The sequence below is a fragment of the Indicator indicator genome, chromosome 35, assembly GCF_027791375.1.
Source record: "Indicator indicator isolate 239-I01 chromosome 35, UM_Iind_1.1, whole genome shotgun sequence".
NCBI classification, from domain to species: Eukaryota; Metazoa; Chordata; class Aves; order Piciformes; family Indicatoridae; genus Indicator; species Indicator indicator.
The window spans coordinates 5,153,542-5,176,204 of NC_072044.1; the positions used below are offsets into that span (position 1 = coordinate 5,153,542).

Genomic DNA, 22,663 nt, shown 5'->3' on the forward strand with positions numbered 1-22,663 from the left:
GCTTTGAGCTGGGAGAGGGGAGATTGAGAGTGGAGAGGAGGAAGAAATTGTTGAGTGAGGGTGGGGAGAGCCTGGCACAGGTTGCCCAGGGAGGCTGTGGATGTCCCCTCCCTGGAGGTGTTCCAGGCCAGGCTGGATGAGGACCTGAGCAAGCTGGCCCTTCCAGAGGTGTCCCTGCCCATGGCAGGGGCTTGGAGCTGGATGATCTTGAAGGTCCCTTCCAAGCCAACCCATTCCATGAGGATATGAAAAGCCACCAGGTCCCTGCAGTTAGGTAGCTCCACTGCTTCTGCACCTCTGCAGCTTTATGTCCTTGGCCACACTGGTGCAGGGCTGCTGTGGGAAGGACAAACTCTCTGGTGGAAGATGTCTCCGCAGAGCCAGGCCAGCAGGAGCTGAGCTGGAAGGAGGCAAAGCAATGAGGAAGGCAAGACCCAGCCCCATCAGGTGCAACTTGGACCAGCCATGTTCACCTTCCACATCAGGTCTGGCTGGGCTGAGACCTGGGGCTGCTTGGTTTGGAGAAGGTTGAGAGGGGATCTGATCAGTGTTTATAACCACCTGAAGGGTGGGGGGCAGGAAGGGGCCAGGCTCTGTTCAGTGGTGTCCTGTGACAGGGCAAGGGGCAGCAGGGGCAAGCTGGAACCCAGGAGGTTCCACATCCACATGAGGAGAAACTTCTTTGGTGTGAGGCTGCTGGAGCCCTGGAGCAGGCTGCCCAGAGAGGTTGTGGAGTCTCCTTCTCTGCAGACCTCCCATTTGGATGCATTCCTGTGTGCCCTGCCCTGGGTGCCTGCTCTGGCAGGGGTTTGGCCTGGATGGTCTCCAGGGGTCCCCACACCAGTCCAGGATTCTAACTCTGCTTTCCCAGGGGGTGCAGGATAATTAGAAGGTCTGGTTGAACTCTGCTCTTAAAGGTCCTGTTGCTGGAGCTCGTTGCCTTCCTGGGAAAGCTGCTGTGCTGCCCCTCCCCCCAGGAGCTGTGCTGCCCCTCCCCCCAGGAGCTGTGCTGCCCCTCCCCCCAGGAGCTGTGCTGCCCCTCTCCCCAGGAGCTGTGCTGCCCCCCAGGAGCTGTGCTGGCCTCCCCCAGGAGCTGTGCTGCCCCTGCCCAGGAGCTGTGCTGCCCTCCCCCAGGAGCTGTGCTGCCCCCCAGGAGCTGTGCTGCCCCTCCCCCCAGGAGCTGTGCTGCCCCCCCAGAGCTGTGCTGCCCCTCTCCCCAGGAGCTGTACTGCCCCCCAGGAGCTGTGCTGCCCTCCCCCAGGAGCTGTGCTGCCCCTGCCCAGGAGCTGTGCTGCCCTCCCCCAGGAGCTGTGCTGCCCCCCAGGAGCTGTGCTTCCCCCCAGGAGCTGTGCTGCCCCCCAGGAGCAGTGCTGCCCCCCAGGAGCTGTGCTGCACCCCCAGGAGTTGTGCTGCCCTCCAGGAGCTGTGCTGCCCCCCAGGAGTTGTGCTGCCCCCCAGGATCTGTGCTGCCCCCCAGGAGTTGTGCTGCCCCCCAGGATCTGTGCTGCCCCCCAGGAGTTGTGCTTCCCCCCAGGAGCTGTGCTGCCCCCCAGGATCTGTGCTGCCCCCCAGGAGTTGTGCTGCCCCCCAGGAGCTGTGCTCTGAGGGCTGCTGCTACCTTCCCAGCAGGTCCTGTGCCTGTGTGAGGATCACCAAACCCCAGCACTGTGATGAATAACTGCATGCAGCCAAAGCACCTCCAAGGAGCCTCCAGCTCCCCAAAGCCTGATGCAAAAGAGGTTTCCAGCAGCTATAAATCAACAAACTTTGCTTAGCAGAACCTGCTCCCACTGAAGCATGACATTAAAAGGCTCTCCAGGATGGAGCAGTGGTGCTGGCAGCTGGCTGCACCAGACTGGTGTTTGCAGGAGGGTGAGCACAGAGTCACACAAGGGCTTGGGTTGGAAAGGACCTTCAAGACTGTCCAACCCCCTGCCATGGGCAGGGACACCTCCCACCAGCCCAGGCTGCTCAGGCCTCATCCAGCCTGGCCTGGAACACCTCCAGGCAGGGGACATCCACAGCCTCGCTGGGCAACCTGTGCCAGTCTCTCCCCACCCTCACTCTCAACAATTTCTTCCTCCTCTCCACTCTCAATCTCCCCTCTCCCAGCTCAAAGCCATTGTCCCTCACCCTGGCACTCCCAGCCCTTGTCCAGAGTCCCTCCCCAGCTCTCCTGGAGCCCCTTCAGGTCCTGCAAGGCTGCTCTGAGGTCTCCCTGGAGCCTTCTCCAGCCTGAACAGCCCCAACTCTCCCAGCCTGTCCCTACAGGGGAGGTTCTCCAGCCTTTGATCATCTTTGTGGCCTCCTCTGGACCCATTCCTGTTACATAAATCAGGATATAAAATCCTAGAGATCTGCTGGCATGACCAAACCAATCCTTTGTTAATGGCTGAGAGGTGTCCAGGAGCTCTGGGAGCCTGCTGGAGATGCCTGATTTGAGTTGCAGCCTTCACAGAGGAAGGCTCTCCCCTCTGTACCTGACAACAGGGGAGGATTCTCCAGGCTCAGATCATCTTTGTGGCCTGCTCTGGACATACTGCAGCACAAGCAGACACTCAGGGCTGGGACAGGCTGGGGACACACCTCTGATGCTGGCAGGCTCAGCCTCCTGCAGGGGTATCTTGGGCTGTGAGACCCAGGCTGTGCCTCAGCCCCTTGCCCAGCAGCTGCATTGTTCCTGCTGTCTCCTGGGGATCCCCCTGGCCATGGAGGACATCAAGCTGCATTCTGTCTAATTTACTGAAGGCCACAATCCAGGAACTGAGCTTTGTTGCTCGGATTTTAATTTTTTTCCCCTCCCCTTTCTAAGGGATCCTACTTTATTGGTGAAAAATGGAATTCTGCAGAGAAACAGGGAAGGGAAGGGAAGGGAAGGGAAGGGAAGGGAAGGGAAGGGAAGGGAAGGGAAGGGAAGGGAAAGGAAGGGAAAGGAAAGGAAAGGAAAGGAAAGGAAAGGAAAGGAAAGGAAAGGAAAGGAAAGGAAAGGAAAGGAAAAGGAAAGGAAAGGAAAGGAAAGGAAAGGAAAGGAAAGGAAAGGAAAGGAAAGGAAAGGAAAGGAAAGGAAAGGAAAGGAAAGGAAAGGAAAGGAAAGGAAAGGAAAGGAAAGGAAAGGAAAGGAAAGGAAGGGAAGGGAAAGGAAGGGAAGGGAAAGGGAAGGGAAGACTTCTTTCTGGTGGAGTTTCCTTCCCTGGAGGTGTTTAAGGGACCTGTGGATGTGGTGCTGAGGGAGGTGGGTTAGTGGCAGTGGCCTAGCAGCAGTGGTGAGGTTGTGAGCTCTGGCTGAGTGCTTGGACTTGGTGATCTCCAAAGTCTCTTACAACCTCAATAGATCTGTGCTTCCATGAGAATGCCCCCACTCTGCAGGCCATGACGTGTTCCTCACCCCCACAAATGCTCTGGCAGGACCTTTTCAGGTGTTACCACTGAGTATTTAACCCCTGCTTGGCCACTGGCCAGGATTCAAGCTACCTGAACCCAACCTGCCAACTTCCCAGCCTGCAGTATGCTCCAAAACCAAGCCAAGGCTCCTCCAGCCACAGCAGCCTGGTGACAGCTGCTATGGCAGACAGGCAGCACCTGCCTGGAGAAGTGAGCAGGGCTGGTTCTGGAGTGCTGACTCCTCTGTGTCACACACAGCACCTCCTGCTGTGAGAATTGCAGCCCAGAGAGCCAAGCAGAGCCTGGGCTGCAGCAGCAGAAGTGTGGCCAGCAGGGCCAGGGAGGGGATTCTGCCCCTCTGCTCCACTCTGCTGAGACCACTCCTGGAGCTCTGTGTCCAGTGCTGGAGCCTCTGTTACAAGAGGGCTATGGACATGCTGGAAGGTGTCCAGAGAAGGGCCATGAGGATGAGCAGAGGGCTGGAGCTGCTCTGCTCTGGAGACAGCCTGAGAGAGTTGGGGTGGTGCAGTGTGGAGAGGAGAAGGCTCCCAGGAGACCTTCTTGTGGCCTTCCAGGATCTGAAGGGAGCTACAGGAAAGCTGGGGAGGGACTTTTTAGGGTATCAGGGAGTGACAGGACTGGGGGGAATGGAATAAAGCTGGAAGTGGGGAGATTCAGACTGGACATGAAGAAGAAGTTCTTCCCCATGAGAGTGGTGAGAGCCTGGAACAGGTTGCCCAGGGAGGTGGTGGAAGCCTCATCCCTGGAGGTGTTTGCAGCCAGGCTGGAGGTGGCTGTGAGCAACCTGCTGTGGTGTGAGGTGTCCCTGGGCATGGCAGGGGGGTTGGAACTGGCTGAGCCTTGTGGTCCCTTCCATCCCTGACTGATTCTATCATTCTACGAATTAAGATGGTTTAGACCGTTTTTTTTACCCCTTCCTCATTTGTTTCAGCCTAAAACTGCAGCCTGCCAGTGCTTAAAGGGGAGATGAGAAAGCTGTGGCCAGACTTATGAGCAGGGCCTGCTGTGACAGGACAAGGGGGGATGGGTTGGAACTAAAAGAGGCAGATTTAGAGTGGAGAGAAGGGAGAGAGGTTTGACCCTGAGGGTGGGGAGAGCCTGGCCCAGGCTGCCCAGAGAGGTGGAAGATGCTCCACCCCTGGAGCCATTCCAGTCAGGTTGTTTGGGGCTGTGAGCAACCTGCTCTGGTTGGGGATGTCCCTGGGGACTGCAGGGGGCTGGGCTGGGCTTTAAAGGTCCTTCCAACTCAGAGCAGTCTGTGACAGGTCCAGGCTAGCTGTCCAGTCATTGACCTCAACTTGGACCTACTGTCATCTACCTGAGGACCTCTACTCCAAGGATCTTACTTCTACTGAGCAGCAAGAGGAACCTCAGCAATCTGGGGGCATTGCCAAAATAAAAAGGCAAAACCATTTAAAAAAACCCAAATCAGCCCAACCCAAATCAGCCCAACCCAATTCAACCACCCAACAGTTCCCCAAGGTCCCCAGGCTGACCACCAGCTGCAGCTCCACTGATGGAGCTCTGCCAGCACAGGAACCATCTGTGAGGAACAGCACAGGCACCCTGGTGCCCTGGGGGATGGATGCAGCTCTGAGCCTCCTCCAGTCCTGCTTCCTAGGGCTTCATTTTCTGAAAACCAAAGCTGCACCCAAAGCAAACACTGGTTCCCAGCTGAGCATTCTGAAGTGGTTTGCTGCCTCCAGACTTTCCATCTGCTCTCCCCAACACTTCCCATGGCTGCTCCATCCCATCCCACAGCACCTTCCTGTCTCAGCTGTGCCAGTGTGCTGGGGTTTGTGGCAGTGCCACAAGCTGACCCAAATTAAAGACCTCCTCTTCCTCCTTCTCCCTTCATTCCTTTTACAGTCCAGGCTGATGCCCTGGTCTGGTGCAACCTTAAGTTGTCCTCTGACCTCCTGGCCTCCTTGCCCTGCAATGGGTAATGGCTTCACAGCATCACAGATGTTAGGGGTTGGAAGGGACCTCTGGAGATCTTCCAGTCCAACCCCCTGCCAGAGCAGGAGCACAGAATCCAGCACAGGTCACACAGGAACACATCCAGGCAGGGCTGGAAAGCCTCCAGAGAAGGAGACTCCACAACCTCTCTGGGCAGCCTGCTCCAGGGCTCTGGGACCCTCCCAGTGCAGAAGTTCCTCCTCATGTTGAGGTGGAACCTCCTGTGCTGCAGTTTCCATCCATTGTCTCTTCTCCTATCCCAGGGTGCAAGGAGCAGAGCCTGGCCCCTCCCTCCTGACCCCCAGCCCTCAGCTATTTATAAACCTTTATTAAATCCCCTGCTGAGCCATCTCAAGAGGTGGTGCTCTGCCTGCTTCACCAAGGGCCTTTAAAGGAACCCAGCACTGCCCAGGTGTGGAGGGTCCAGCCAGGAGGCTGAAGTGAGGCTGCAGTCTCACACCCCCTGCTTCTCCCTGACCCTCCATGGCCACTCAGACCTCTAACAGTTAACAGAGTCCCTGCTCTGGCTTTGGCTTGGATCACTTTGCTCTGTTCCTCAGAAGGGAGGGGAGCTGGAGCAGAAAGTTTAGCTGCAGAGACACAAACCACTGACCCCAGGGTCACAGTGTGTGCTCTGACCCATTTTATTTATACACCCACACAGACCCAGCACAGGCTGACCACTGGGTCACAGCAGGGAACATCTGAGGGGTGGTGTCCCAAGAAGCTCCTGAAACACTTCCAGATATGGACATCTAGAGAGGAAAACTCAAAAAACCAGAGAACAAACAGAGCCCAGAAGGGTTTGGTACTGAGCACAGAATCACAGAGGGTTAGGGGCTGGAAGGGACCTCTGGAGCTCATCCAGTCCAAGCCCCTGCCAGAGCAGGGTCACCAGGGCAGGGCACACAGAACACATCCAGGTGGGGTTGGAAAGTCTCCAGAGCAGGAGACTCCACAACCTCTCTGGGCAGCCTGCTCCAGGCTCTGCCACCCTCACAGGGACAAAGTTTTCCCTTCTGTTCCCATGGCACCTCCTCTGCTCCAGCTTGCCCCCAGTGCCCCTTGTGCTGTCCTTGGCCATCCCTGAGCACAGCCTGGCTCCAGCCCTGCACATCTTTATCCCCAGCACTGAGGGCAGCCCTCAGGCTGCTCTGCTCCCAGCTCCAAGCCCCAGCTCCCTCAGCTGTCCTCACAGGAGATGTTCCACTGCCTGCAGCAGCTCTGGGGCTCTGGGCTGGACTCTCTCACACAGTTCCCTGCAGTCCTTCTTGATCTGAGGGGCCCAGAACGGGACACAATATTCCAGCTGTGGCCTCAGCAGGGCAGAGCAGAGGGGGAGCAGAACCTCTCTTGACTGATACCCATCTAAGGAACATGACACCCACAAACCCACCAGTGACAAACAAAGCAAGGTACTGAAGAGCACAGCCCAGGATTCATTGCCTTCAAGCTCCAGTTTCAGTCCCCCTTGTGCTTGCTGGCCCATGGGAAGGAGCCAACCATCTCCACACACAGAGCCTGAGCAGGCAGCAGGCCAGCCAGGAGACAGAAAGCATCACCAGATGACTTGCTTGACCCCATTTCAGTTCATGCAGCACCATTTCCATCCCTGCCAGAACAAGTCCAAGCCACCAAATGGAAACCCAGGAGGTAAAAAAATTTCCTGGAGAAATACCTCCAGAAGGCTTTTTATTCCCCCATGCACTTGCAGCAGGAGCAGAATGATTCACACAGCTCTACCTGGCATCAGAATAGATCTGGGGTCATGAAGTGCTGAGAAAGGGTAAAAGTTGTTGCTAAAGCACTCAGGGAGTGCAAACTGCCTGCCAGGTACAGAGATATTCCTGACTCTGTGAAGGCTGCAACTCAATCAGGCATCTCCAGCAGGCTCCCAGAGCTCCTGGACACCTCTCAGCCATTAACAAAGGATTGGTTTGGTCACATCAGGATCTCTAGGATTTTATATCCTGATTTATGTAACAAGAGTGGGTCCAGAGGAGGCCACGAAGATGACCAGAGGATGGAGAACCTCCCCTGTGGGGACAGGCTGGGAGAATTGGGGCTGCTCAGGATGGAGAAGAGAAGGCTCCAGGGAGACCTCAGAGCAGCCTTGCAGGACCTGAAGGGCTCCAGGAGAGCTGGGGAGGGACTTTGGCCAAGGGGTGGGAGTGCCAGGATGAGGGAGAATGGCTTTGAGCTGGGAGAGGGGAGATGGAGACTGGAGAGGAGGAAGAAATTCTGGAGTGTGAGGCTGGGGAGAGACTGGCACAGGTTGCCCAGGGAGGCTGTGGATGTTCCCTGCCTGGAGGTGTTCAGGGCCAGGCTGGAGGAGGCCCTGAGCAAGCTGTGCTGGTGGGAGGGGTCCCTGCCCATGGCAGGGGTTGGCACTGGATGATGTTGAAGATCCCTTCCAGCCCAACCCATTCTGTGACTCTGACAGTAACCAAACTGTGCAGGATGTGTTTGCCTGCCAGGCACCTGCAGCTCAGCTGTTGCTGGGCTTTAGCTTTTTTTTTTTTTTTTTCCCTTTAAGGTTTGCTGTGGATTCCAGACATGTCCACATCAAAAGTCACTCCCTGATCAGATGCTTTTGCTACCAAGGAAATCACTGCTGGGAGCAGGGGGCTGGGAGCAGCAGAGGCTGCTCAGCAGCAGTGGTTTGGGAAGTGCTGCTTTTGATGCTCAAGTGTCACCATCAAGTGTCACCATCAAGTGACTCAGTGCCAACATATGGCCCATAAAAGGTGATGCTCTGCAGCCCCCAAGCCACTCAGCACAGCTCCTTCAGACACTCCAGTGAAAGGCAGAATAAAATCAATCACTACAGAGCTCTGAGGCTACTCCAGATGTCATTGTTAAGCCTTCACTCTGTGCCCACGTGGCCAAGAAGGCCACCACCATCCTGGCCTGGATCAGCAATGGTGTGGCCAGCAGGAGCAGGGCAGGGATTGTGCCCTGTGCTAAACCCTGGGCAACCTGTTCCAGGGTCTCACCACTCTCATTGTGCAGAACTTCCCCCTGATGGCCAACCTAAATCTGCCCTGCTCCAGTTTCAAACCATTGTCCCTTGTCCTGGCTCTCCCAGCCCTTGTCAAAAGTCCCTCCCCAGCTCTCCTGGAGCCCCTTCAGGTACTGGAAGGCTGCTCTGAGGCCTCCCTGGGACCCTCTCCTTCAGGTCTGTGTCCTTGTGCTGGGCCTGGACACAGTCCTGCAGGTGAGGTCTCCCCAGAGCAGAGCAGAGGGCAGGATCCTCTCTCTCCAGCTCTGGCCAAGCTGCTTTGGATGCAGCCCAGGCTGCCCTTGGCCTTCTGTGCTGCCAGTGCCCATTGCTGGCTCCTGCCCAGCTTCTCCCCACCAGCACCCCCAAGTCCTTCTCTGCAGGGCTGCTCTGGATCTCATCACCTCCAGCTTGGATTGACATCTAGGATTGCCCCAGCCCAGGTGCAGGACCTTGCACTTGGCCTTACTGAACCTCAGGAGATTCTCTTCAGCCTGCCCAGGTCTCCCTGGATGGATGCAGTTGCTGAGTCCTGGTTAACCACAGCACTCAGCTTGGTGTCCTCTGCAAAACCTCGTGAGGGTGCACTCAAGTTCTCCTATGCAAACACAACTGGCCCAGCATGAGCAGGGGTTTTCTCTTAAGGACAGTCCTTGCTTTCACCCTCCAGTCCCCATCCTGACATGTATTTACTTGTTTATCCCTGACAGCTTCCCCACCCCAGGCTGTCTGCCACCCCCCTGGGACTGATGATGTGAGCAATGTTTGGCTAAGGAAGAGAAACCTTGAGCTCAACCAGCATGGTGCAAAAGTTGTGATGAAAAGGTACTCCCCCCCTACAAACTGATTGCCAAAGCTGAGGACAAGCTGAATTAATTTCCAAGGGATTTGAGTTTCCACTTGCAAGCAACATCCTCATTAGAGGAGCTGGAAGGTTGGAGCCAGCACTGCTCACCCTGGCTGATCAAACAGGATTTACTTGGCTATTTCTGTCCTGGTGACTACAGCTCTCTGCTGCTCTGTTGTGACACAACAAATTAAGCATTTTGGCTCATGGAGGTTCAGGGGCAGCAGGTCAGTGCTGGCCAAATCCAGAGCCAGCCTGGCCTGGGCTGATCCCCAGCAGTGTGGGCAGCAGGGGCAGGGAGGGGATTCTGCCCCTCTGCTGTGCTCTGCTGAGACCTCCCCTGCAGTGCTGGGGCAGCTCTGGAGCCCTCAGCACAGCACAGACAGGGACCTGCTGGAGCAGGGCCAGAGGAGGCCACAGCAATGCTGGCAGGGCTGGAAGGGCTCTGCTGGGAGGCCAGGCTGAGAGAGTTGGGGTTGTGCAGCCTGGAGAGGAGAAGGCTCCAGGGAGACCTTCTGGTGGCCTTGCAGTGCTTCAAGGAGCCTGGAAGAGAGCTGGGGACAGAGATTTGAGCAGGGTCTGCTGTGCCAGGACAAGGGAGGATGGTTTGGAACCAAAAGAGGCAGATTGAGAGTGGAGAGAAGGGAGAGAGGTTTGACCCTGAGGGTGGGGAGAGCCTGTGCCAGGCTGCCCAGAGAGGTGAGAGCTGCCCCATGGCTGGCACCACTGCACGTCAGGTTGTTTGGGGCTGTGAGCAACGTGCTCTGGTTGGGGCTGTCCCTGGGGACTGCAGGGGGTTGGACTAGGTGGGCTTTGAAGGCCCCTTCTAACCAAAACCATTCTGTGACCTTGCACATGGAGGGGGTCACTCCCCACCACCTCCTCTGCTGCCGTTTGCTCTCCTCCTACTGAAGGAGGTTGTGTGAGTCCAGAGCAGAGTGCTCACCCTCCTCAGCTCTGCACCTGGGAGATCCCACCCAGCAAAGGTGGCAAAAGCACCTCAGGAGGAGCACTGGGAGCAGCAGGGCAGGCCCAGCAGGGGATGCCACAGGAAATGCCATCTGAGGGCAGCTGTTTGGCACTGATGCCTTAATAAGTAAAAGCTTTGCTGTGTCTGCTCCTGCAGGAGGCTTCTTCCATGCAAGGCTTGCTGCCTGCCCCTGTGTCCTCACAGCCCTGCTCAGCTGGGAATGTTTAGAGCCTACAGCTCTGCTGCCATCAATCTAGACTGGATGGAAAGATAAAAGGACTCCAAAGCATCACATTCCTACCTGCTCTGCTAGGGCTGCTGGCTCCCTGTGGGAAGGGGCTGTTACCCTGGGCATAAGGGGGTGCACAGCTGGGATGCATCCACAGAAAGCCCCAGTGCATACCTGCTCTTGCTGATGATGGGATCACCTTCTCCTGGAGAAAGAGTTAACTCAGACACATTGTTTTGGCCTGAAGTGAATCCTTCCCTGAGCAGCCTTTTAAGGCATGGGCAGCACCCAGCCAGCACCAGCACTGCTTCCTCTGCTGGCTCTGAGTCCCAGTGCAGACTCAGAAGGAGGGGTAGGGGCTGAGGTACCTCTGGAGGTCACCCAGTCCAACCCCCCTGCCAGAGTATGAGCACCCAGAACAGGTCACACAGGAACACATCTAGGTGGGTTTTGAAAACCTCCAGAGATGGAGACTCCACAACCTCTCTGGGCAGCCTGCTCCAATTCACTCTTAAACTACAGAAGCTCCTCCTCATGTTCAGATGGGACTTCTCATGGCCAGGTTTGTGTCTCTTACCCCTTGCCCTGCCACTGAACATCACTGAACAAAGCCTGGTGCCATCCTCCTGGCACCCTGCAGGGATGCTCTGGAGCCACCCTGGCATCACTACTACTGCTGCAAGAACCACCACCACCACTGCCATGCTCACAGGGTGCTTCACCAAAACTTCACTGCCACCAGAAGCTGAGGGAAGCTCTTCTCCAGGACCTCCCACTCAGCAGCCTCCTGAGAGCTCCCACCACCTCCTCCAAGCCCCCACTCACAGAGGAGACCAGCACCTCCTGTTTGCCTCAAAGCCCTGAGAACACAGCCCCTGGGAGAGGTCTGACACTGGTTTATAAGCTCAGATGCACACAGTAGGGACAATGACTCAGTCTGGGCAGGCTGAGCACCACTGATCTTAAAAACCTTGGGGCTTGAAGGAAATGAAAACACTTCCAGCCTCACTCTGTGAGTGAGAGCACATGGGCAGGTTCCTCAGCAGCTGTTATCAATAGTTGGGCATTTAGTAGGCAAGCACAGGATGAGGACAGTCCAGCTGAACATACAGGGCATGGTTTTAGATCATCTAAAGCTCCCCAGAGGTGCAGACAGGAAGACAGCACAGACTACACTCCTGGGTTAAAGAATTACCAGCCCAGGAGCACCCAGCAGACACCAAAGCTGTGGGGGGTGAAGTTCCTGAGGCCAGGAACCAAGGGTACAGACTGGAACCCAGGAGGTTCCACCTCAACATGAGGAAAAACTTCTTTGGTGTGAGGGTGCTGGAGCCCTGGAGCAGGCTGCCCAGAGAGGTTGTGGAGTCTCCTTCTCTGGAGCCTTTCCAAACCCACCTGGATGTGTTCCTGGGTGAGCTGCCCTGGGTGCCCCTGCACTGGCAGGGGGTTGGACTCAATGATCTCCAGAGATTCCTTACAACCTCTCCCATTCTATGGTTCTGTGAATCTGGGACTGCTTCCAGCCACACCAGGCAGCTGCTGTTCAAACCCTTCTCACATCTTTGGGGCAATGCTTTCTGCAGCCTGAGCTCTGTGACTGCAGAGGAGCAGGCAAAGTGCCTCTGAGTGAGCAGAGAGCAGAGCTCAGGCTAATTGAGTGCTTACATCTGAAATTAGCCTTTCTCTTTAAAACAAACCCCTCCAGCCTTGGACTCTTGGCATGGTAATAGTTCAGGAGGGTGAGGAGACCATCTGGGATGGATCCAGATCAGAGGGAGAGCCTTGCACACACCCCTGGGGCTGCCAGCAACACTGCTCTGAAACGTTCCCAGCTCTCATGCACCTTGCTAGATTCATGGAGTGCTTTGGGTTGGAAAGGACCCTAAAGCTCATCCAGTTCCAACCCCCTGCCATGGGCAGGGACACCTCCCACCAGCACAGCTTGCTCAAGGCCTCATCCAGCCTGGCCCTGAACACCTCCAAGGAGGAGGCAGCCACAGCCTCCCTGGGCAACCTGTGCCAGTCTCTCCCCACCCTCACTCTCAACAATTTCTTCCTCCTCTCCACTCTCACTCTCCCCTCTCCCAGCTCAAAGCCATTGTCCCTCATCCTGGCACTCCCAGCCTTTGGCCAAAGTCCCTCCCCAGCTCTCCTGGAGCCCTTCAGGTCCCGCAAGGCTGCTCTGAGGTCTCCCTGGAGCCTTCTCTTCTCCAGGCTGAACAGCCTCAACTCTCCCAGCCTGTCCCTACAGCAGAGGTTCTGCAGCCCTCTGATGATCTCTGTGGCCTCCTCTGGCCCTCTCCAGCAGCTCCAGGTCCTTCTTGTGCTGTGGGCACCAGAACAGGAGGCAGTGCTGCAGGTATGGTCTGAGCAGAGCAGAGCAGAGGGCAGAATCCCCTCCCTGTGCTGCTGGCCACTGCTTTTCACTCAGCCTTCTCTCTTGGCTGCTGGAAAATGAAAGGCTGCTCACAGCAGCACCTAGAAATTTGGTTATCTTAAGACCTCATTTGTGCTCTTTCACTTTCAGCATGTCTCAACCCTCCCTGTGCTGCTGCTCTCCCTGCTCTGGATGCAGCTCAGCACTCAGCTGCCTGCTGGGCTGCCAGTGACCACTGCTGGCTCCTGGGGAGTCTGTCACCAACTGACACCCCCCAAGTCCTCCTTGACTGCTCTCAAGCCACTCCTCACACAGCCTGGATTTGTTCTTGGATGGGCCAACAGCTCTGTGTGGGCAGGACTCAGTAGCTACCTTGACCAACTGCTGCAGGGGAAATTCTTCATTTTCTTGTTGTTGGAATTACTAAAGTATGGCCCAGGTCAGCACAGCCCCAGGGGTGAGAGCTGGACAGCAAACCTCATTTCAGCAGCAGTACCAAAGTGCTCATGGAAAGAGTGCAGCTTGACAAGCTGGTCAGGTTTTGTCTCATTTCCAGCAGTGAGGTTTTTGTCCAGCAATAACCTGCCAGGGGAGTGAGGCTTCGGGCAAAAGCAGGATGGAATCATAGAATGAGTTGGGGTGGAAGGGAACTTAGAGATCAGTGAGTTCCACCCCCCTGACATTGGCAGGGACACCTCCCACTAGCCCAGGTTGCTCAAGCCCCATCCAACTTGGTCCCCCAATGTTTTGCATAAAGAAGAAGGAGATCCCTTTTAGCCAGAAAACCTGAAGGGGCTCCAGGAGAGCTGGGGAGGGATTTTGGCCAAGGGCTGGGAGTGCCAGGATGAGGGACAATGGCTTTGAGCTGGGAGAGGGGAGAGTGAGAGTGGAGAGGAGGAAGAAATTGTTGAGAGTGAGGGTGGGGAGAGACTGGCACAGGTTGCCCAGGGAGGTTGTGGATGTCCCCTCCCTGGAGGTGTTTCAGGCCAGGCTGGATGAGGTCTTGAGCAAGCTGTGCTGGTGGGAGGTGTCCCTGCCCATGGCAGGGGGTTGGAACTGGCTGATCTTTAAGGTGACTTCCAACCCAACCCATTCTGTGGTTCCATGATATTCAGCAGAGGCAGGCAAATCCTTCCAAAAGGTGATCATGGCTGGTGGGAGGTGGGGTGGAAACCACCAGCACAGCAGCTCCCTGCAGCCATTAACACAACAAATCCCAGGCGAGGGCCCTGGCAGCTGCTTACAACCTGTTGCTACAGAGGCACCTTCCCAAGCTTCCTCTCAAGCATCCTCTGCACAAAGCAAAGCAGAGGCAGAGCTCTGCGGGGGCAGCACAACAAACACCGCCCCCAGGCTGTGCCGCCGGCGCCGCCCGGCAGGTCTCCGTGTAAGACAGAAAGGAAAAAGCTGCTTACTCTGAGAGTCTTTGCGATGGGGGAAGGAGAGGACGGGGGAGAGTCTGACTGAGCCTTCCTGCTGCGGGTGTACTCCTTACTCCTGCCGTACAGGGACGACATGGCCTCGGGGCTGCCTCACAACCAGCACAGGTCTTGCTCTCCTGGCGCTCTACGGTGCCGGGCAGGTCCTTCTTCCAAGGTCACAACAAACTAATTAAACTATTCCCAGCTCTGGTAATTAAACCCTGCTGTTTAGGGTGTATAATTTTAGGCATTAATCTGCTGCAGGGAGAGCTGAGAGGCTCCAGCACCGTTTCTTGTCCGAGAAGACGAGGAGAAGGTGTCAAGGACTCGCTGTGCTCCAGCGCCGGGCGTTGCTCCGTGCCAGCCTCACCAGCTCAGCCCCGTCCCAAATGCTCCACAAAAGGACATTTCCCCTCATCCAGGGCGTGTGCCACAGGACCAGGGCAATCTCCCCCCCACCCCCCAGAACTGCAGTGGCTGGAGAGAGAGAGAGAGAGAGCTGGAAAGCCAGCTGGGGTTATCTGGCCACCAAGCTTTGGCCGAACCCAAGGAAAGCAATCCCAGAGCCAATGCCACCCGGGCGCTGCTGCCAGCTCTCTGCCGTCCCTGTGTGCTCCAAGAGCACAAACCAGGAACAGAGGCTGGGCTGGAAGGGGCAGTCCAGATGAAGTTGTGTTTTGTTCCGTCCTCCTCCTCCTCCTCCTCCTCCCTTCCCCACGCACAGCCTTCTCCCGTCCCTCCTGCTGCTGCCTTCTGACATTCCAGATCCTGACTCGCTCCGCCAGGAATGCTGGAGGGCAGCCAGCAGCAGCGATTCACTTTCAGCTCGGGATTTGGGCTGCCACTTGTAGGGAAAAAAAAGAGGGGGGGAAATAGTTTAAGAAAAAAAAAAAAAGGAAAAAAAGGAGGAGGGGGAAGAAGAGAGAAGAGCTCAGAAGCTGCCGAGGCTCGGCAGGCTGCAGGGGGCAGGCTGGGGGCACGTAGAGGGCGCTTGGCTCAGCTCCAAGTCCTGCAGGCGTTCGGTGGCCGTGACAAAGGCAGAGGATTGAAAGGCCACGGAGCAGTTGGTGCCACTGAAGGGAGCACACACTCCTGCAGCACATCAGCGTTGGTGCTGTGAGGAGTGGAGCTTGTGCAATGCACCCTCCCTGAAAGGAGCCTTTGGGATGGAGGAGTGGAGAGGAGCTGGGAGGGATGGAGAAGTGTTAGCAGAGCCTGCATCTCTCCACACAGTCCCAGTCAGCTGGAACTGTGCTGCTGCTGCTGCTGCTCAGGTTGGCTCACTGGAGAACATCTCTGCAGTGTCCCAGGGGCTGTGCATGTCCCTAACGTCCTGTCAAATGAGCAGCCTGGAGAAGAGAAGGTTCCAGAGAGACCTTAGAGAAGCCTTCCAGTTCCTGAAGGGGCTCCAGGAGAGCTGGGGAGGGACTGTTCCCAAGGGCTGGGAGTGCCAGGATGAGGGACAATGGCTTTGAGCTGGGAGAGGGGAGAGTGAGAGTGGAGAGGAGAAAGAAATTGTTGAGAGTGAGGGTGGGGAGAGACTGGCACAGGTTGCCCAGGGAGGCTGTGGATGTCCAGATTGGGTAAGGCCTTGAGCAGCCTGAGCTGGTGGGAGGTGTCCCTGCCCATGGCAGGGGGTTGGAACTGATGAGCTTTAAGGTCCCTTCCAATCCAACCCATCCTGTGATTCCATGACAGTCACTTGACATACACAGCTCAGACCCTCAGTGGGAGCTTTCACAGCTACACTGAATGCAGCCCTGCAGCAGTCAGGTTGCAAATCCATGGTTTTCTTTGCTGCAAAGGCATCAGCCCAGCTATCTGCACTGGGCCAGTTCCAGTAAGGCCACAGCAATGAACCAGCACCAGTGTGAGGGATGTGTCCTCATCTGGACTCATCCACAGCCACCCAAAGCAGCTACTGATGGTCACTGGGTGCCTGCAGGCCACTGGACCTGCTCCAGCTCCAGGCTGGTCAGCACCACACACTCCCTAGCACGTGCATAAGAGAGTCTCCACACCACCATTTGTAGAGCATCAATCACCACACTTGTGCATCTCTGCTGGCCTGAAAACATTGCCCTTTTATTGCACCCTGCTTGGCAGCTCTGCAGCTTCCCTGGCACAGAGCTGGGGGAGGCTGCTGGGAAGAGCAGCCACAGGGATTTCTCCTGCCATCCAGCATCGTAACAATTGGACTTGATGACCTCAAAGGTCTCTTCCAACCTCAACAGTTCTGTGATTCCATGATTCTCCGATTCCATGATTCTCTGATTGTATGATTCCATGATTCTCTGATTCCATGATTCTATGATTCCATAATTCTATGATTGTATGATTCCATGATTCTCTGATTCCATGATTCTATGCTCTTCACTGTCCAGGGCCAATGCAGCACCACTGTGCAGCCATGGAGAGGGAAATGGGGCTGAGAAATTGTCCTTCTCCAAAAGTCACTTGGAGTTCAGGTCCTGCTGGAGAGCTCACCCCGAGGGAGGAGTTCCATCACTCACTGACTGCAGGAGGTGGAGGGGGGAAGGTTTGGAGAGGTCTAAATCTGCCTGGTGATATTTCTGCATTCCCTTTTAAAGGTGAGGAAATGAAGTCCAGACACACAAGAAGGCAGTGACAGGCACCCTGCTGCTCAAGGAGACCGTGGCAGGACCTTGATCTTTCCAGCCTCCATCTGTTGCACTCATCAGCACCCCACCCTCCACCTCTCCCAGCCTGCAGCCCAGCTCTGTGACCAGAAGGTAATTTCAGACACTTCAGAGGCTCATTTACAGCCCTTGCACACAGGAGGGATCCTTTCACTCCTCTCAGTTTCTGGGGTTTCAAAACACTTGAGTGAAACCAGGCAAACCCGTGTGGCCAGCAGCAGGCTGGAGGGGAGCTGACAGAGCTCAGCTTAGTCACCAAGGTGGAGTTTAACAGCTCTAAATTGCAGGGCTTTGCTTCTCCTCTCAGCCAGTCCCAAATGAAACCATTGCCACATCCCTCCACAGTCACCTTGCTTGCTGAGGAGGGAGTGGGAAAGCTCCAGCAGCAACAGTTCAGGGCAGAACTGGCAGCCAGAGCATCAAACCAAAACACAACCTCAACCTTCTCTTCCCTGCTAATTAAAAGCTAATTAGTCACCCGGTGCAGATGCCTCACAGATTGACAAAAGGCATGGTGGTGGTGGGCAATAACTCATCCTAAAGAGAAGGGGAGCCATGAGGATTTGTATCTTTCTTTGGCAGGAGGAAGAGGCAGCAGCAGGAGATGTGATGTGGCCAAATGGTTCAGCAGCAGCTCCACAGAGCTGCCTTGGTGCTGGGCTGCTTCCTGCCTTTTGGCAGGGATTGCTTTCAAGCTTTCCCCTGTGTGAGAATGAAACCTGACTCGTGCTTGGCTCCTCACATCCTGATGTTTGCTAATTCTCAAGGTCAGGGTTTAGATCTGACTGTTTCTGTCTGTGAGGGATGGTCCTTCGTGCAGGAATGTTTGTACAGCCACAGGAGCACAAAACTCATCTCCTGTGAGCATCCCCACAGCCACCAGACACAAACCCCTGGCACTGCCCAGATGTGGACTTCATGCTGCAGTGCACTTGTGGGCAAAATCGCCTTAAGGTTTCTTCTCATAGAATCACAGAACAGTTTGGGTTGGCAAAGCCCTCTGAGCTCATCCAGTCCAGCACCAACCCAACCCCACCATGGCCACCAAACCATGGCCCCAAGTGCCATGGCCACACCTTGCTGGAACACCTCCAGCCATGGGGACTCCACCACCTCCCTGGGCAGCCTCTCCCAATTCCTGAACACTCCTCCAGCAAACAAAATTTTCCTCCTCTCCAACCTAACCCTCCCCTGGAACAATTTCAGGACATTTCATCTCCTTCTATCACCTGAGACTGGGGAGCAGAGCCCAACCCCCACCTGGCTCCAGCCTCCTCTCAGGGAGCTGTAGAGAGCAATGAGGTCTCCCTCAGCCTCCTCTTCTCCAGTCTGAACACCCCCAGCTCCCTCAGCTGCCCCTCCCCAGCTTTGTTGCCCTTTTCTGGACCCGCTCCAGCCTCTCAATGTCCTTCTGGGAGTGAGGGACCCAGAACTGAACCCATTCAAGGTGTGGCCTCCCCAGTGTCCACCATCACTGCCCTGCTCCTGCTGCCCACACCATTGCTGCTCCAGGCCAGGATCATCCTCGAGTACAGCAGCACAACACAACTGTGTTACAGCACAGTGCATAGAGACAGTTCAGATACACTTCCTGCTGCTCTGTTCTGCTCTGCTCAGACCCCCCTGCAGTGCTGGGGCAGCTCTGGAGTCCTCAGCACTGACAGGAACCTGGTGGAGCAGGGCCAGAGGAGGCCACAGCAATGCTGGCAGGGCTGGAAGGGCTCTGCTGGAAGGCCAGGCTGAGAGAGTTGGGGTTGTGCAGCCTGGAGAGGAGAAGGCTCCAGGGAGACTTTCAGTAGCATTTCTGTGCTTCAAGGGAGCAAGAAGATAAATCATAGAATCATAGAATGGCTTGAACTGGAAGGGACCTGACTGATCATCTTGGGTCCCTTCCAAGATGAAAACAGACATTTGAGCAGGGCCTGTTGTGACAGGACAAGGGGGGGTGGATTGAAACTCAAAGAGGCAGATTCAGAGTGGAGAGAGAAATGTTTGACACTGAGGGTGGGGAGAGCCTGGCCCAGGCTGCCCAGAGAGGTGAGAGCTGCCCCATGGCTGGCACCATTGCAGGTCAGGTTGTTTGGGGCTGTGAGCATCCTGCTCTGGTTGGGGATGTCCCTGGGGACTGCAGGGGGTTGGGCTGAATTTGCTTTTAAGGTCCCTTCCCACCCAAACCAGTCTGGGATTCTGCATTTATGTGAAAACTGCAATTTCCTGTACTGTAGCTGGACCCTGATCTCTCCCTGCAGACACTTTTCCTCCTCCACTCAGATGTTCTGTCTTCTCCCTTCCTTTGGCACTGGCACTTGTGTCTGGACCCAGTTTTGTTAATGAGTTAGAGAAGGACCCAGGAAGAGGTTAAAACCTCAAAGGTAAAACCACCACCACCCCTTTGAACTGCGTTGGAAATCTTCCCCTACAGAATGGGACACTGGCAAAAGAATTGTGAGCAGCCCTGGAACTTCCCAACCTGCAGCAGAGACAACCTGGAAACAAAGCAGAGCTAAAGGTGCAGAGTGATGCTCTGGGGTGATGTGAGCCCACAGAGTGTTCTCCAGGCAATGCAGAGGAGAAGGAAAGGAGAAACCCTCTTGGGAGAGCAGAACTCTCAGGAAACTTGAAGGCTGAGGGAGAGTGGTTGGCATTTCTGCAATAAATTATCCTCAAACCATGTCCTCAGAGTCCTGGCTGTCACCTTCCACAGCAGCTTCAGCAGGCTCTGCACATCTCTGCATCACTCCCATCCAGCTGACTCCTTTCATGGGCAGCCAAACCTCCCTATCTCCCCTGAGCAGGCACCAAGCACTCTGATGCCTCCAGCTGCTCCAGCCTCAGCTGATGGAGAGGCAGAGCTGAAGCCAAGAACCTGGGGGTCACAGCAGCAGGATGCTCTCCACACCACAATCCTTACCCCAGGGTCTCCTTGGCCACATCTGAAATTAACCACAGCCAGGGCCCATCCCTGTGCACCAGCACAGCACCCTGCAGACCACTCAGCTCTTGGAAGGTCTCCAGCATCACCTTGCCCTTGGCCAACCAACACTGCTCCAGGCACAACCTGGGGTGCTCATGGTCCTGATATGCACCTTGGCCACAGCCACAGCCACTTGGAGGGTAAGAAGGTTTGGTGCCAGGGATGAGCCTTCTTTGGCAGCTGAGCTCAGACCTTGAGTTCTGTGATCATCGCCTGCAATGAGCCAAGCAATGCAGGAACCACAGAGCTGTACTGCAGGGACAGGAGATGTCAGCTGGAGCCCAGGGTCATGAGCAGCAAGAGGGAGAGGCAGGCAACAGGCTTCATGTTCTCATAGAATCCTGGAGTGGCTGGGGTGGGAAGGGACCTTTATAGGTCACCTAGTCCAGGCCCTTTGCACTCAGCAGGGACATCCCCAACCACAGCAGGTTGCTCACAGCCCCAAACAACCTGACCTGCAATGGTGCCAGCCATGGGGCAGCTCTCACCTCTCTGGGCAGCCTGGGCCAGGCTCTCCCCACCCTCAGGGTCAAACCGCTCTCCCTTCTCTCCACTCTCAATCTGCCTCTTTTAGTTCCAAACCATCCCCCCTTGTCCTGTCACAACAGACCCTGCTCGAAAGTCTGTCCCCAGGTCCCTTTAAGCACTGCAAGGCCACCAGGAGGTCTCCCTGGAGCCTTCTCTTCTCCAGGCTGCACAACCCCAACTCTCTCAGCCTGGCCTCCCAGCAGAGCCCTTCCAGCCCTGCCAGCATTGCTGTGGCCTCCTCTGGCCCTGCTCCAGCAGCTCCCTGTCTGTGCTGTGCTGAGGGCTCCAGAGCTGCCCCAGCACTGCAGGGGAGGTCTCAGCAGAGCACAGCAGAGGGGCAGAATCCCCTCCCTGCCCCTGCTGCCCACACTGCTGGGGATCAGCCCAGGCCAGGCTGGGGCTGGGCTGGCAGTGCTTGGTGCCAGCTCCTGTCCAGCTTTGCACCCCCAGCACCCCCAAGTCCTTCTCCACAGGGCTGCTTCCCAGCCCTTCATCCCCTCCCAGCCTGTTTTCCTTTGAACCCATGACTGAGACCACTTTGCTCCCTCTGAGCAGCAGAGACCTCCACTGATTACTGCTGAGCTCAGCTGCTGCTGCTGCCCCTTCCCCGCTGTTGGCTGTTCCCCACTCTCCCATCTGGATTCCCCCACCTGCAGGAGCACACTGCACTGTTTGTCTGTTGAGTCATATTCCAGGCCAGGGAAACACTGAAATCTGTGATTCATTTTTCTTTTTTTTATGCCATGCTTAAATCACTCCTAAAGCCACATTTATTCTCATGACACTTCTCTGGAGAAATGGAGCAGACTCAAGTCCCCTGGCAGCTGTTTCCAACAGGCAGGCTACAAAGCCACTCTCTGCCCATAAAATAATTGTTCTGGGGCTGAAGTAGTTGTGTAAAAAAACTCTGGAGGAACTAGGTTTAACCATGAAAAACTCATTAAGTATTGATGCAGGCAAGGGAGAGCAGAGTCAGGAGGAGACTTCCTACTGCTTTGATGTTCCTGGCTTGGCAGACACAAAGCTGCCCCCCCCCTGCAGTGAGAGCATCCCCATCTCACAGCCACATTACACTGGGAACAAAGGTTAATCAATGCTGTGACCCCCCTCAGCCCAGGTGACCTGCACTGGTGGTTTTCAATGCCCCAAATAAGAGGCAGGTTTCTTGCAGACTCAACAGTGCCTCTGCTGCCTTGGCCCTGGAGCAGTTTCTCAGGTGCCTTGCACTGGAGTTCCACTGCCCCCAGATCTGACACCAGCAGTGCTGTTTGCAAAGGAAAAGGTCAAATCAGTCTGAGCTTGGGGCTGATGAGCCAGGGGCACCTGTGAGGGGTTAGGGCTCCACAGGCAGATGGTTACTGGACCTCAGGTTCACAGAATGGGTTGGGTTGGAAGGGACCTTAGGCATCATCCAGTTCCAACCCCCTGCCATGGGCAGGGACACCTCCCACCAGCACAGCTTGCTCAAGGCCTCATCCAGCCTGGCCTTGAACACCTCCAGGGAGGGGACATCCACAGCCTCCCTGGGCAACCTGTGCCAGTCTCTCCCCACCCTCACTCTCAACAATTTCTTCCTCCTCTCCAGTCTCTATCTCCCCTCTCTCAGCTCAAAGCCATTGTCCCTCATCCTGGCATACCCAGCCCCTGTCCAAAGTCCCTCCGCAGCTCTCCTGGAGCCCTTCCAGGTACTGCAAGGCTGCTGTAAGGTCTCCCTGGAGCCTTCTCTTCTCCAGGCTAAACAGCCCCAACTCTCCCAGCCTGTCCCCACAGCAGAGGTTCTGCAGCCTCTGATCATCTTCATGGTCTTCCTCTGGACCCTCTCCATCAGCTCCAGGTCCTTCTTGTGCTGGGGGCCCCAGAGCTGGAGGCCCCAGAGCTGGAGGCAGTGCTGCAGGTGGGGTCAGAGCAGAGGGGCAGAATCCTCTCCCTGTGCTGCTGCTCTCCCTGCAGGGGGTTGGACTGGATGATCTCCAGAGGTCCCTTCCAACCCCACCCTTGGGTGCCTATGTGGAACAGCTGCTCTGCAAACCCCACTCCAAGAGCTCTGTGGAAGCTTCAGCAGGCTCAGCACCAGCACTGCAGGGTTTCCCTGCCACAGACAGGGCAGCAGCAGCTCAGGTGGGCAGCAGCAGCTCAGGTGGGCAGCAGCAGGCTGAGGAGCTGCAGCAGAGCACTCAGTGGTCAGCAGAACCTGTCCTGGGAAGGTGCAGTGCAGGCACTGCAGCAGTTTGCCATAAATGGAATCCAAAGGCTGGCAGCCAGCAGGCTCCCATCTGCAGTGTGTGGAGCAGCCCC

General features: G+C 56.1%; 1 protein-coding gene across 5 annotated transcripts in view; it reads right to left on the reverse strand.

Moving 5' to 3' along the window:
• PPP1R12B (protein phosphatase 1 regulatory subunit 12B) overlaps positions 1-22,663 on the reverse strand; it is a 166,040-nt gene that overhangs the window by 22,580 nt on the left and 120,797 nt on the right. Inside the window, exon 1 of one of the 5 annotated variants that reach the window (XM_054395994.1) lies at positions 14,201-14,302. The exons of the other annotated variants lie outside the window; for them this stretch is intronic. Within the exon in view, the coding sequence (XP_054251969.1) occupies positions 14,201-14,302 (102 nt within the window). Of the gene's footprint in view, positions 1-14,200; positions 14,303-22,663 lie in introns of those variants that run through there. 5 annotated transcript variants of the gene reach the window in all.